Raw genomic sequence first — 16,507 nt, forward strand, 5'->3', positions numbered from 1 at the left:
CCTCGTGCAGTAATTAGTACGTTGAAAATTACAGTAGATAGTTCCTATCTAAAATAGATTACTACATCTTAAATTTAAATGTACTCTGTGCAATGGATTCAATTTGGCTAGCTTCGTTAATTTGTGAGGTATTTAATCCATCCAAGAATAAAATGTAGAATTTAAGCGGGAGTACTTTGTAAGAAACAAAAACAATTTAAAATAGCGTTTAAAGTTTAAGCATTTCATTGCACGTGTGCATGCATGACAAACTGAACTTCAGAACTCCTACCTAGACCAAAAAAAGTCACGGACCTCCATGCTTTGGGAATTTTAGTTTAGCAAATGAAAACATTGGTAATTCGGAGAAATATAATAGTTCAGGTGGGCAGCTGCGTCAGCATGCGTAGGCTGCAAAGGAACAATAGGTTTATTCCATGCTGAAAAAAAGAAAGAACACAACGTTTCAGCCAAAACGTCGTATTCTTTTTTTCAGCATGGAATAAACCGATTACTTGTTGAAATATTATAATATACTATTAGGATTAAAAAGTCTTAAAATTCCACCTGATAACTTAAAATTCAAGCCTGACATGCACGGTTTCCTAGCCCAGGGCCTCCTGATAACCCTATCTGCTCGTTTTTGTTGCACCACATCTTGAGAATACAAATTAAGACTAGTTGAATTGTTCTTACTATTGTAAAGGTTATACATTAAACCAAAGCAATTTTTAAAATAAAATCTAGGATTGAAATTTATGGGCATTTAAAAGAACTGCACTGTTCAAAATTCAACACCCACCCCCTCCATATTCTTCCAGCCTTTCAGCGATCTCCATCGCTCATCAGATCTCAGGGGACCAAAGCTGGGTCTAGACTTCAAAGGTAAACTACATTGGTATTGTAAGTGGAATTCTTGGAATACATACACTTCCCCCACAGTAAGGGCTTGCCACTTGAACAGAATTGGTGAAGCAATTTCACACTATCTTGTAGTGTAATAGGTTTGTCAGCACAAAATGCCTGCTTCAGGTCACTGAAGTGGACCCGATAAAAGTAGGTCAAGCTCCCCACTCCCCCTTCACCAATAAGTAAAATGCATCAAGATCCTTTATTGTAAGGCAAGGAACTAAGAGCCCTTGGTATCAGTAAGCATCTCTCCGGACTAAAAAGAAAACACCCAGGCCATTCATTTTAAAACTTTATTACAGTTCCAAAACAACCTTATGCATCTGCAATTGTGACCTCAACCTCCACACCAGGTTCAATACTGATGGAGGTGATCTGCTTGACAATCTCGGACGGGCTGTGAAGATCGATGAGACGCTTGTGGATACGCATTTGGAAACGATCCCAGGTTTTGGAACCTTCACCACAAGGAGTCTTCCTAGTTGTGATCCGCAGAGTCTAAAGGTTAAATAAAAAAAACTGAAATCAGTATCAAGCTCCTGGTATATACCCACTTGTTGGTATTTTCACAATTTAAGGGAGTATTTAAAAAATCTTTCATCCTTTCAGGGATCACTATACATAAGCACAGTAAATTGTTAAATTGTTCAAATCAAATGTACACTAACAACCCTTTTTAGTTTAAATTCTCTAGTTAACCCCCAGGATGAAGAACAGCCCTTCACAACCTGATTACCATTCAGACATTGTGAAGAGGTTCATTAAGAAATATCTTGATTTACTACATTAAGTTTTAGTGCTGAATTTTTCTCTAAAATCTCCAGTACCAAGAATAGAAGTTTAGTATGAATCTGGCACCAATTAACTCATTTACAGAATAACTTTCTAGGCTAAAACTTAGTGCTATACTTTTAATCCAATCAAGAGAGAGATGTCAACAATGCATTTAATGAATGCCTTTTCTTAGGATCTTTATTTCATACATCCTTATCCATCAAAACAGATGGCTCACAAAATGAAGGGAAAGCATTACAGTAAGTGCTCAGCACCTTATGAGAATACCTTTCAATCAAGCAATGCATTGGTGCTGCACGACATTCAAATATATGGCACAAATAGATAGGCCACTGTCTAATTCCTCACAAAATTAGGAGAAGTTAACTCTTCTGCACAAACACCTTGCTCCCCACTTGGCTGTACACCAATACGGAAAAGCAAGGAACCCCAGCATGCAGTGCCGGCAGCTGGCTGGTACCTTGGTTGGCATGCGGACAGGCCCCTTGACTTTCAGGTTCTTCTCCTTGGCACCACGGATCAGGTCAGCACACACTAGACAACATGGAAAAGACAGGGGAACAGCTTTCAGACCTCTGTCTGCGCCAACCAACGTGGCGGCAGGAACATACAAGAATGGCTCAGAATAGCGTATAACACAATCAGTGTATGTCATTTGTAAACATTATCCTCATAGCCAAGACAACAGCATTACAGCAAATAACGCTAAACCCGACAGAACGGATCACAAAACTACAGCAGTTTGGTATTTAAGAACAGTCAACCAGTCATCATGCATTTCACTGACACCCGTTGACAGCTACACTCCGGTCTGTACTGCCTCTCGAGCCGACCCAATTCACTTACCCTTCTCCAAAGACTTCACATTGCGGCTGGTCAGCGTGATTCTGATGCGGTGGATCGCAACCTCAGCCTCAACAGGCGCCTTGCCAGTGTCCTTGAATGCCTGTTTTAAAAGACAGGGATCTTCAACACGTGTATGAAGGATGTGTGGGACCGAGCGATTCCCGGGTGCTTGCGAGTTAACGAACGTTTAGGCCAATTTCGAACTTTTCAGAAAATCGCTACAGGGAGAGAAGGGACAAAACCTCTTATATCAGGGGAAAACATCCCATCGGAGAGAAATTGCTAAAAGAAAGCATGGAGTACAACAAAATTAGCGCGAATGGATTCAAAACAAAACTTACAGAAAATGTATAACCATGTTTTTCTTCCTTTTTTAATCAGCGGACAATACTGCCAACATGCGATCTAGGGACCCCACATAATAACGCTAATACTGATAAAGCCCAGTTCTGCACCCATTTCTGCTATTATAACTTTGGAGGCTCGTCTCAAACCACACGTGTCGCTACTGAAAGCAGGCCTTCATCACGCCGCCTCGAACTGTAAAGCTCACACAAAATTGTTTATTGTAGTAAGCTGCATGAACAAAAACACGAAACCTTCGTCCTCACCATGTTTTAATGTTCCTGACCGACTTATTCGAAAGAAATCCAAGCGAACAGCGGTGAGCCAGGAAGCAAAGAGTAACCCGAGACACGAACACGGGCTTGCAGAAAAGGAAAGAGCGCAGGCCGGCCAAGGGTTTTATACAACACATACGGGCACTGGGCAACCTCTGACCCCTCCCGCCGAGGAGAGCCAATAGCGGCGGCCGTGTCCTCTGTTCCAATTCAGCCTATTGGTGACCGCGGGAGTCTGGAATGTGACGTAGGCGCTTCGGGCGCGGAAACAGGGAACCAAAACCAAGCCCGGTTACCGGTCATGCGCACTAGTGGGTGCCGCTGTTGGCGGCTGGCGTTGTCGCAGGAGGCACGAAACATCTGAAGACACGGTTTTACAAGTCTTATTCATTAGGTGTTGTTCACAGGCTTAGGTTTAAACATTATAAGACTTAATACAGAAAAGAAAAATAACAAACACAAAGGCGGATACGGATAGGATAATAGTTCAGGTGGGTAGCTGCGATAATGCTAGCTAGGATAATGTGTAGATCTATACACAAATACGACAAAGAAATGGAAAAATAAATAGGAACCTTACAGTAAAAGAAAAAAAAATAAACCACATAGCAACTCACGAATAAATACTAGTATATATAGGAATAAGTTAAGGTTTATTCCATGCTGAAAAGAGAAGAGAAACAACGTTTCGGTTATGGAGCCTTCTTCGGGTGTAGTGTAAACACTGGTATATAAGCAGCAGGCGTGTTGTCACTGCAGCTGATGCCGGCTATGACACATTGATGAATGGAGGCGGGCGTACTGTGGCGCAATCGCCTGGGGTACGCGGCGAGGGGCAGGACGGGAGTAGTAGTGGTCAGGGCGGGGACGAGGAAAGCCGATGACCAGTGCAGCTGACCCGCTGCAAAATGGGCGTACAGTCTGGTGACATCGGCCGGATTCTTGTAAATAGTTCCCTGGTTTCGCACCCCTGTCAGAGTGTAACTCCCCGAATAGACCCCAGTGTGTTGTAAACACACTGTGCAGTGAGTGTGGAGTCAAGGGGAAAATAATATTTTTTCAACACTTTGAAAGAAGAGCTTCGGGACAGCACCATTTTGGGACAAGGATAAAACAAGATTTAAACATATGACTTGGAGTATCAATACTGATTACAGTACGACTGTCACATGAAGATCATATGTTCAAATCAATCTTAGTCAATTTTAACCTTATATGAATGTATGCAAACTGAAATAGACCACATCTGCCACAGATTGAACAAGTGTTTGTAATGTCGCATCAAATAATATATTTAGCTGCTGTTTCCATTATGTTTTTAATCAATGTTTATTAGGTTTTCACAGATATACAGTAGTTTCAAACAGATGGTGAAATACAAAAAACATCCATTAAAAACACCCATTACATTTTTAATAAGAAACCGAATGAGTTCTCTCATGAGAGGATTACTGTGCAAATTTTGGAAAGACCAGGAATACTGTAAGTTCAATTATAGCTCAGTGTGGGATTTTGCATGTACTGTATCAGAGGCAACTACTACTATTCAGAGCTCTTATTGCTAATTACACTACTTACATGTAAATAACAGAAAAATGTTTTTGAAAACAAGCTTCAAAACTCTCATTACAATTTTTATTTTTTTCCTTTATACACAAGAGAAAGGCTTCACAGGAGAAAAAGTTTGTTTTTTATCTTTAGCACAGAATTAACATTAGGGGTTCCTTTGCAGTTTATATTTAATACAATATGAACCCATGAACAAATAAGAATAAAAAAACCCATGTAAAATATACAATCATTTGTCCACATTAAGCAGCTTTATATCTGTGGTGATAAAGGATAACTTAGTCCTATTCTAAGATGCCCTGATGGAAGAAGCTCAACTTTGCTGTGCAAGGGGTGGTCATGAAAGTCAATAATTCCTGCATATTGGCCTTCTACGCTATTCGTTTGATGTAAATGCTTGACAGTTGCAGCTGTTGTACACCGATAATTTTGTTCGCTACCTTCACTTTCATTTGTTTTTATTGCGTGTATTAAGGTAAACCAGGAGACTGCAGTGAATGTTAGAACAGATTCAATAAAGGTTCTATAGAATAAACTTACTGTTGTAGTACGCACATTAAAAGAGCAGTGTTTTCTCAAGAAAAACAAATCACTTTTGGCTCTTCTCACATATGGCATCCATATTTTCATCAAAGATTAGTTTGTAATCAAGATATTTGTAACCATTAACAATTTCAATTTCTTGCTCCTCAACAACTGCTGATTTTGCCACAGGTGGTTGCGTTCTAAAGTCAAAGTTCATGCTGTATCTTTGGGTTTTGACACATTAAGGTGAAGAGAGGACTAGTTACACCAGTCAGCAAAATAATCCACAGCAGGCCCATGACCAGTGTTAATACCTTGCAGGAGATTGACAATGGCAGTCATCAATACACTTAATGATGTGTTGGTCCTCAAAAGGACTTCTACAGCCACCTGTAAAGAATATACAGGATGGGGGACAGCACATAGCCCTGAGGAGACCCCCCTAATCTCTAATACAAAACCATTGACTGTCTTAAAGTAGTCTTAAAGCATTTGTGCATGTATACTTCATTAAGAGATTGAATACCACTCCTCCCTCAGACAAAATGTTATGGCATTTTTCAATATGGGAAAAAGTAACTGGAACCTATAGAGCAATGCAGAGCAGAGACCAAGGTAATAATTACCTAGTCTGTATCCAGGTCCCTGGTGTAGTGTCTGGCTATAAAGTTAGAACTAAAACAAATGGGACAATATGGAGGGGAGTAGAAGACAAGGAGAATTCAAGAGATAACATGTCTGTTTTTGACCAAGCAGGCACGGTTTCTAAAAGATGAGAATGTAGCTATATTGCAAAGGTTGGTTGACTAGTAGTTAAAGCTGATAAAAGGGGAGTTCAAGCCCCCCTTTTAATACATGCTCTTAAAACTAATTCAAACACGTTTTGATGGTTATTCTTCTAAATAAAATATGTAATGATTTGGTCTAATCATTTTGAAGAAAATAGTTCGTAGTACACATTGGAATGCATGCAAAAAGATAAAAAAATGTGGGGAGAACTTTCCTCTTAATAGAACATAATATACCATGCTAGGCAAGGTAGTAAAGTTGGCCATCAGCTTGGGTCCCGTTTCATCTCCTCCAGTAGCAGATTAGATTATTTTATTTAATCACATTTTAGCCAGACTTCGAGTTATACAGTATAGACACCCTACTTTATAGAGGTGGTTTCAAGGCAAACCCCAAGCTTAAAGTATGTCCTGTTCCTTACTGGTGTATTAAGTCTTTTTTAAAATATACATTTAAAAACCTTTTTTATCGCTGTTTAAATTGGTTTTAAAAATTAGTTTTGAATAAGACAAGTCACGCTAATTTAAATACAGATGCAATCTACCCATAGTACCAAAAATACTACTTTTCCCCAAGGGAATTAAATGTTAACATTAACATAAATTAACGTTATTTTTGTATTCCTTATGCAGCAAAGCTTCCATCCCATAATTTGGTTAAAATCGCTGCAAAGAAGGCTGAGCCGTTTGTAAAACGGCATTGCGCCCTCTTCTGGAATTTCTACTATAAATCTGCCACAATTACGTAGGACAGAAACCCAGAACATTAATAAGGTGTAAAGATATAGCAATCTTGCCGTACAGAAAATATAAAGAAATGCGTTAAAACCTAGGTAAACAAAACGGTCCACGTGTTCCATTTTATAATTTATTTAAACGAGATAACATCATTCTAGTAATAAAAGACATTTAAAAAGTTAACAATTCACAGTAAACAAGACAATGTCGACTTACACCAGCTATCGCGCCTTTTATTTTCACATTGTCGTCAATAGGTCCTGTAACGTTTCAACTTTACCTATCAGTTCTTTGGCGCTAGGTCTTTCCCTAGGGTCCTTGTTCCAGCACCTGCACATGAAGGCTTTACAAGTTTGTCCCAAAGGGGTTTCGTTAAACACACCGTCTGTCACAGCGGGGCGTAAGTCATACGCCACAACAGCATACAGCACAGCTTGGCGGTCGCCAGTATATGGCTGGCCTCTAGTCATCAGTTGCCAGAAGGTGATACCAAACGAATAGATGTCTGCTTTGAAAGATGCATTTTCACCCTTTAGAAGTTCAGGCGCCCTGTGAGTGTATGTACCGCCCAGGTGACAGTTCTGGGGTCTTGCAGGGGATATGTCGTTGTAGTTGTCCACTTTCTGGGAACAGCCAAAGTCTGCAATTTTGCAGATGTTGCCATCAGTGACCAGTACATTCGCAGGCTTCAGATCCAAATGAATGATGCAATGCGAGTGCAGGAAATGTAAGCCGTTAGCAATATCCTTGGAAAACCGAAAGCACGTTTCTGTTTCCAGGGGAGGTGCGTGGTTATATATAACATGATGCAAGGTGGCTGTTCCCGCAAACTCCATTATGATGGTGCCTATGTTGTCTTGGTTTTCCACGCTTTCGGGAATGCAGGTGGTCGCTGCCACAATCCTGACAATGTTCTCATGCTGCAGATGGGCGGCATTCAGTTCAGACCAGAAGCTCTGTCGTGAGGCTAGCCTGTTCTTAGTGCATTTCTTGACCTTCTTCACCGCTACCGTCTTCCCGTAGTAGGTTCCTTTATATACCGACCCAAAGCCACCCGAGCCGAGGGGATGAAGCAGCCGCAGTTGTTTCCACTGTATGACACAGGACCAGAGCTTCAGCGCATTCCGAGCTTTAAAACCTTGCGATGGTAAATGTAGAGTCGAGTCTTTCACATGCTTCTCTAAGGGGCTACTACATGGTCCTAGGTCAATGCTTGGGTAAAATTCCTTTGGTAACAAACGGCTAACCGGAATCGGAGAAGGCATTGTTATCCCCCAAACACACAAATAGCTGTCATCTGTGCGGTCTGGTCACCCTGGTCGTTAAGCCGTCAGCAAAGCATTCATCGTTTGAAACCCATCTAGCAAAACTCGGTTAAAGGGAGAAAAAAAAAACCTAGCCCCGCTTGCTGCTGTTTTCCTCCCAGGTTAATCCAATTAAATGATGATTTTCAACCAATAGGAGAAAGGTACCGGCAGCGACAAAGCGGTCGGTACCCATATTGTGGTTCGTGTAAAATACGGTGACACGTGTGTCTGATTAGCTGTCATGGAAACATTTTCAAAAAGATGGCACATCTTTTAATCTGCGTCGTTTTTGTCTTAATCCTGCTATTTTACTTTATTCTCCCTAATTTTAACTGTGTGTTTTGTAACATTATTACGTTTTATAATATATAATAATTATCTATAATCATTTCTAATTATATTTCAACATTGTAATATGTTCCAATTTTATGTACTATCACGGGTAAGACTTTAATTCTAGTTTTGTATACATCGCGTAGAATACGTTCAGTCTCTTTATAAAACTAAATTGCATGTATGCAAAAACGTTGTTTTCGGCGGTCTACAGCACAGAAAAATACAGATGAATTTACACGCGCCTCTTTCCCCTAAATGTAAAATCGACACTGAAACGGATTTTATAAAGAGTACAGTAATATATGTGACAGTTCAAGAGGAGAAAGTCATCTTAAGAAATGATTTAAGAATGGTGTCTGTCTCCATATCATGGGACCATAGTATGATATACCCCTTTTCAAACAAGATGTCTTGAACGTTTTCATTTAACATATTCGGTTATTTTAAAGCTCCACCTGGGTCATTCGAAAAGCATAATTTTATTGGTTAAGTTTAATAACGTTTTACAGTATCTACACAGATAGCTTTAATAATGGAAAGGGACTGTGTCGCAGTAAAAAAAAACATCTGAGGGGAGTTCATCATAAAAGATTTCATTTAAAGGAAAGTTCTATGACAAATCTCAACAGCCCAGTTAAATGTACTGGTAATGGCTGTGAATTGTTACATTCCTATAAAAGAGATAGATACTTTATCGATGATAGCAAGAGAAGCATCTAATCAAGAAGGTATCAATCAAAGACAGAAAACACTGTCCAATTCTGTGAGCCTCTCATTCATAGTTATATAGTCAGTGCCAACTCATACACCCCAGTGATTTAATCAGTGCTAGAGAGCAATGACATGATGCAAGTCCTTGTAACAGGAATGACTGACAGCACAGGCACACATACTTAAAGTATTTCTACTATAGCTATAAGCAACTGCTTTTGTAATTGCTGTAAATTCAAGAATAGGAAAACCACACTTAAACCTTGATTTGCACTGTATAAAATATATTTTTTAAAATTTAAAATTGTTTTTTTTTTAATTTTGTGCTTCGGTATGTTCCACAAGAGGTGGAGCAATGTACTTTTGTGTGCATTTGTTTCCTCTAGAGTATCATGGTTTTCTCTGACATTCATTTTGATTAATTTTGTGATTCATTTAAATAATCTGTGAAAATGCATCTGTTTTAATATCAAGGAAGGAAAATCACACCATTAGCTTGTATTTATGGTTCCAAAAGTAATTCAATAATAATAATAATAATAGTTCAGGTGGGTAGTTCAGATGGGTATAATAATAATAATAATAATATAATAATAATAGGCAGCAATTACAGAACCATCTTTCTGAGGAAGGTTTTAAGTCGATTAGGACTAGTGACTGATATCCTTGGGGATAGAATGCCTGAGCTCTAGGGCACAGTCGGAGGCTCTATCACTCATGAAGCGTTAGCAAGCTTCGTGGACAAACAAGAGACCACAATCAGACAAACAAAGATTGACTAAATTGAATAGCCGAGAATGCTAAAGTCCCTGAACTGGATGTTATTTCATTTGATATCACTATTTGTAGGCATAACCTTTAACATGACACTAATAAAAATTACTGTGCTAATGTTTTTGGACATTTTTGGCTTCACTGAGATCTGTTTAATCAAACAAACAGGAGTGTGTGTGTTCAGTAAAGAAGCCTTCCTTTTATCCACAGATTAGGATGACCACACAATCTAGGGTGAATGGACGAAAATACCAACTTCATCAGTGGGATACAGTAAATATCACTTTATCTAAAAACATTATTAAAAACCACATTATTACAGAACAAAATAGCCCCCACTCTCTTTAAGGAAATGCTGTTGCTAACTTGAAAGTGATTGACAGCTAATGCACAGTTGATTCTTTAACCTTGGACTGATACTGCATGTCTTTCATGGTGTTTCTGGTTCTGGACAGAAGTATTTTTCTAATGTTTTTGACCGCATAATCTGAATAACCTGAGACTTTACAATATAAAAACTTATGATCACAAAGATCAAGTAGTAGAGCTACTCCAGTCTATTTGCTACTCAAAAAAATATGTAATAATTTAAGGGATTACTATTATTTTGAGATACACTGCATACTATATTATATAGCTCAGTATTTTACAAAAAAACTATTTTATTGAGATTACTTCCATCCTGTCATCCAGGGTCTTTTACAGGAAGAAACAGGGGCTAGTGATTGAGGAATAATTCCACTTTATTTTTTTTAGTACATTTTCAGTTCATTTATATTTCCCTATGATAAAAATACATTCCTACAGACATACAGTACCAGAGTGCAACACTTTTTACCTGTCTTTGTATTTGTTGTTGGCCTGCGTTGAGATTCCTGAAGGCTGTTATGAAGGTTTCTCTTTCATCATAGTATCGGGGCTTGTAAGTGACTTGCAGACACTTTCATTCATGTTTCTAAAGTGTAAAAAACAAAGCTTCTCTGGTACATTGTAAGCCAGTGCAACAAACGTATAAATCACATGATTTATTGGAGACAGCTTTTTGTGTTTTAGTGGTAAATTAAAGTCTTTTAAAAACCCACATCAATAAACCTTGTAGCATTTGCAACAACCCAGAAGGTTTGGTATATATAACCCTCAAATTCACATAAACAGAAGCAGCTGCAACAAAAAGCAAAACCTCAGGCATTCTTACAAAAACAACTCCCACAACATAGAAAGCTGTGATTGAAAGATGTTTGTGATGTGTAAAGATGGGCATACTGTAGATACACTGACTGTAAGGGTTAGTGATGTAAAATGAATAATTCAAAATTAGTTTAAATGTATATCAGGATGAATATACAGTATATACATACAGAAGCCTATTTATTCCCTTGAATTGCCACTAATATTTCATTTAGCAAAAGAAAAATTATTAATGAAAATTTCTGATTTAAAATGAATTAAATCATTCTGACTTAAGATGTAAAAAAAACATTAAATGTGATACTGAATATATTGCTAGCATACGTGAAAAGTTTAGTTAAACAGTACATTGTCTGTATACATGTTGAAAATACTGTAAATATAATCCTTTGATAATTTTTAGGTCACTTGGAAGTTTTACTAAGCCTCAGAAATTGTATTGAAACTTCTAAGAGTCACCTTGATTATCTCAGAATATTAAAATAGGCTTAATACAGAAGTAAAACAGTGAGGACCATGTCTTCATGGCGTGAGTCAGATGGTTGTCTGAAGAGAAAAGCTTTCAACCTCAACAATTCTAGTGATGTACAAAAAAGTCCATAAAGCACTGTAATTTTGAATGGTGTATCCAGCTGTTTAGTTGCCATAAGAAAGTTTAACTCAAATTTGCAGCTAGAAAAGTGGTTTAGGAGGCAAACTCACACCCAAGAGCAACAATGAAGAATTTTCAAAAGCTCTGGCATCTCTGGGATGCAATGTTTCTAACACTGCTGTTTGAGGTTGACCTCATGAATTTGGTGTCTGTGGCAAAGTTCCATGGCAACATGGAAACAACAGACACATAACAGCAACTAACTGGCTCCTATGATAAGTGGGACAATACGGCTGTAACTGAATGAAGCACAATTTGAGTTTTGTACATTATGCCCAGTTATGTGATTAGCACAGAAATGTTTTTTTTTTCCTTTTTTACTTTATCAAAATACGTGATTCAGCTGCTAAGAAGCTCACATTTGGCCACAAATGAACTTTGCCACAGGAAATTGGCATAAAGCATACTTCAAAATCCATTCATCCATTTTTCTAAACCACTTTACCCAGTATAGCGTCAAAGGGAATGCTGGAGCCCAATCTGGCAGACAACAGGCACAAGATGCCTGGATGGGACACCTGCCCATTGGTGGACACACACATACAGTACACTCATACCAATTAACCCACCTCTTTGGAATGTGGGAGGAAACCGGAGTAGCCGGAAAAAAAACACTCTTCCATTGGGAGAACAGAGTCTACAAGTTCCATGCAGATTGCATTGGCAGGAGTTGAACCCAAGGTGCCGTGAGGCAAAGAAGCAATACAAACCACTGCACCACCGTGCCATGCTGTATGCCTCCCAATTGACTGGTTAAAGGAGCATATGATCAAAATTATTGATTGACATCACCACCTCCAGACCTGGATCCAATAGAACATTTGTGCCTTAACTATAGGTAATAAATCACTAACTGCAAAATATCCAGGAGCTGGGAAAATTCTGCATGAAAGAATGAAAATTCCCTATTGAGCAGAGCCTTGTCATTGCTATTTGAGCCAAATTACTGATTGCCTTGGTGTTGTAGCGGCAAGGCTTCTTAAAAATACAGGAATTAAGTTTGCTGCTCCCTTGCCAGTCTCTCTCTCCCTCATCTCAGTGGTGCAGGATACAGAGAGAGAGAGACTGGCAAGGGAGCAGCAAACTTAATTCCTGTATTTTTAAGAAGCCTTGCCGCTACATTTCTAGTGTAGAAGTTGTAATCAAAGTTCATTTACGAAACGGTATAAATGAATGGAATACTGACTGTATGTCCCTCTTGGTATTTGTAACTCTTCGTGATTGAATATATACCTTTTGTATTCTGCTAACCCTCACTCTTAAGATCTGTTATGTTTATATGCACATTTTATATGTATTAATAAATGTATTGTCGTGTATTAGTATCCGTGTGTGTGTGTGCTGCTGAGTTATCCCGCAAGGTCGGTTTTCTAATAGCCATCAAAGAATCATTTTGTGACTTACTGCTACAATTAATAATTGTCCCAGTAAATGCACAAAACCCCTACAGTGTCAATAGCTTTGAACAGCATCAGTTTAGAATAATATGTAATTATTTCTAGTTTTAAAACATTTTTATGTAACATATAGTGAATGCATACTTTCATATCTTTTCCAAAAAATCCCAATTTCAACGACATTGTAGTTATGGATGAGAATTGATTTGGCGCTAACTGTAGTACGTTCTTTACAATACATCTGAACTTTTATTGGACTGATCAGGAAAATAAAATGAATTGAACATGTGGACCTCTTGCACTATTATAAGATTAAACACATTGTCAGTAACCAGAAGGATGAAAATATCTAAAAAATGCTGGTGAGAACTTCATCTTTGCAATGCAAAGCAGAACATGATGATGGCAGTGCTGTGTACATATGACACAGAATATGTACTGTGTGCTGTATATGACAGAATGCAAGCCAATTGAACAGGACTCAATAATTGGGTATTAACACTTCAAACACATTTAATTTGTATGAATAAAAAACATATTAATATAATTACTATATTAGCAAAAAAAAAAGTATTCACACCAATTTTCTCAACACTATTTCCTCAGTAGTTCGGCTTCCTTCAGGACCCATTACTGGCTGCAATTAGAGATGCGTTAAAGTCAGACTGCAGCATCTTCATCAGGTGCAAGTCGGGATTTTTTTTTACATTTCTGCTGGAATGTTAAATCCTAACCAATCTATTAAAGTGTGGGATCAGCTGTGATTTCTGGCTGCGCTGCAGGCACGTGTTAAAAGAACATGCATCTAGACTCCCAAGCCTGTGCTGTTACAATTTAATTGTTATGGAATTACCTCCATCCGTGATAATAAGTACCACCCTCCCCCCCCCCCCCCCATCACAGACTGCGGGCTTTACTTCCAATTTGACCCTCAATGGGCCAATATGATAAAAGAAGTTGTTAGAAGCTTTATTTTTTTTCCAAGAGCAGTTTCCAGCAAATACTCTTTTGGAATCGAGCTGCTCATTATTAAAAATGTCCATGTTTTGTAACACACCGATTCCACAAACTCCCAGTCCAATAGTTTCCTTTGACTTCCGGTTTGACAGGTCGTTTTAAATCGCCTTTAGCTTCTACACCCCATTTGAATAGTACAATTGTTTGCCTTTCTGATTCACAGAACCCCTGTGCTTTGCTATTCTATTGTGTAAATTCTACCGTCTGCCCATATCATTCCCAACATCCGCATTTACTTTCCTGAATCTAGGGTCTAAATCCTGGGTACCATTTCCAGGATTAATATTCAAAAGCTTTGTTTTTTGGTATTCAGTGATTTTTAAATTACTTAATTCATGTGATGTGAGAATGGTACAATTCAAATGAGAAAAAAATAGTGAATGCATAATTAGAATATATTTTGTTTTGTGTATTATTAAAATCTGTATTAGTCCACATTATAATATAGACTTCCAATAACATTTCTGAATTAAAACACTTGATTAAATTATTTCGATTCAATAACACTTTTATTCAGCTTAAATTGCTCTTGCCACAGTATTTATATTGGTAAAAATATCCTGACACATGTCCACAGACAGACAAACATGAACGGCTACCCATAACTCTTTTGTAATTGTATATGAGAACTGAAGAATCAAAATAATTGAACAAAATTGATTGTCGTCAAAAACTAAAATAGCACCACACCTTTTTTCCCCCCTATAAACCATCCTGTTTTGTACTTCTAGAGTCATCTGTCATTTCCCTTTCTGCAAGTATTGTCTGTACAGTGACCCAATTCTGTCCTTTACTCCATGGTTTTCAGTTTTCTTCCCAGATTACATTTTTTAATGTAGTGTAATTAAAAGCAAACCATCTTTGAGCCACGACAACCAGCTTTTGGGTGCCAGATCATTGTGTCTGTCTTGACTCAGTAATGTCAAAGTCTTCAGCTGTTTACACCAACAGTAAATAGTAAACCATAGTACACTCGTTTCATGGCAGTAATGGATGTAGGACCTGACCTGACTGCATTCTAAATTAACAGACACCTGTTGTATGAAACATTTTCTGGAATAACTGAAAGGTGGGGGTCATCTTATCAGCAACAGTGTGCCATGTGTGCAAATATTTTGTATTTTGCAATGATCATGTCTAAACATCCATCCATGGTAGTAATAGAAAATAACTACAGCTGTACTTAAGACTGCAAAATATTGAAATCATGATTGGATTCAGAACACTATGGGGGGATACACCTTATGTGCGTTTCCATGGATATTCCCCGGAAAGTGGTCTTTTTCATAAATTAAAGCTCAGTTCAAAGTTTTGCTTTGAAAACGGCACTATAACTTCTTGCAACCTCTACACAGCGGCACAAAAGCCATTGATGAATGCTGTCATCTGAAAAATGTTTGCTCAAGAAAATTTTGCAGTAATTAGTAAGAGTAACAGGTTGTCCCAACACCTTCACCGCCAATATCTTTGCAAATCTGCAATAGTTACACCCATGAAAAACAACCATGTACACTTTGGTTATAAAACATTAACTGAGAAAGAAGTGAGGATAAGTAAAGCCACATTCTTCTTCAGCAAAGGAACTTGTCCTCAGCTGTCCTTAAACTGCGATTATGTCAGAACAGGAAATTCGAATCCACCCAAGGGGATGTCCAGATTCCACTGTGGAAGAGGAAATCAAGACTTCATCATATCTGCCACACTTTGTAAGACATATTACATACTGTATAAGAAACTAAAATAGAAGAGGAAATCAAGACTTCATCATATCTGCCACACTTTGTAAGACATATTACATACTGTATAAGAAACTAAAATAGGCTAAATAAATTCTCTCTTAAGAAGCCTGGGTTTCCAAGCAAGGATACTTTCATAAATCTGGAAACTTTTTTTGTAAACTTGAAAAACAGTAAATCAATTCTCACAAAATTCTATAAATTTGCCATGATTTTTAAGATCTTGAACTGAAGCCAGTTAATTTACAGAGTAGGTGTAAAACAAAAAATTGAAACCACAAATAATGATTTGATACTTTCACATGTAAGAGCTATTAATTTGTTTACCTGAGTGATTGAAAATCCCTTCTGTGACTTGTTTAATTCTTCCTCAGAATGGTTCAATTTTAACTCTACATTACATAAATCAGAATCAACAAGTTATAGATTTTATTTATTCTGCAGTTAGGGCAGAACCCAACATAAAAGTGTCTAGATCTAAAAAAATTGCAAGGGACATGCTGAGAATTACCAGTTAATAAACGGATATTCGAATAACTAGAAAAAACAAAGTAATTGACGCAGATTCATTAATATCAATATTGAAGCACACTATACCATCTATAATACTGCACCAAGCT

General features: G+C 37.9%; 2 protein-coding genes and 1 non-coding gene across 3 annotated transcripts; all 3 read right to left on the minus strand.

The window, feature by feature from the left end:
• Positions 1-1,167: 1,167 nt before the first annotated feature.
• Positions 1,168-3,254, minus strand: rps20 (ribosomal protein S20). Its single transcript, XM_015353619.2, has 4 exons — positions 3,141-3,254; positions 2,530-2,629; positions 2,144-2,217; positions 1,168-1,386 (listed from the first exon to the last, which is right to left on the minus strand). The coding sequence occupies exons 1-4, from the start codon at positions 3,141-3,143 to the stop codon at positions 1,204-1,206; spliced, it is 360 nt and encodes a 119-aa protein (XP_015209105.1). The 5' UTR covers positions 3,144-3,254; the 3' UTR covers positions 1,168-1,203.
• Positions 2,297-2,362, minus strand: LOC138239481 (small nucleolar RNA U54). Its single transcript, XR_011189972.1, has one exon. It is a non-coding gene; the product is annotated as a small nucleolar RNA U54 (small nucleolar RNA).
• Positions 3,255-6,885: 3,631 nt separating the features above from the next.
• On the minus strand, positions 6,886-8,275 carry mos (v-mos Moloney murine sarcoma viral oncogene homolog). The gene has a single exon (XM_015353408.2). It carries the CDS (start codon positions 8,032-8,034, stop codon positions 7,009-7,011), a length of 1,026 nt encoding a protein of 341 aa, XP_015208894.1. The 5' UTR covers positions 8,035-8,275; the 3' UTR covers positions 6,886-7,008.
• Between the last annotated feature and the right edge of the window lie 8,232 nt (positions 8,276-16,507).

Source organism: Lepisosteus oculatus, chromosome 6, assembly GCF_040954835.1.
Source record: "Lepisosteus oculatus isolate fLepOcu1 chromosome 6, fLepOcu1.hap2, whole genome shotgun sequence".
Lineage (NCBI taxonomy): Eukaryota > Metazoa > Chordata > Actinopteri > Semionotiformes > Lepisosteidae > Lepisosteus > Lepisosteus oculatus.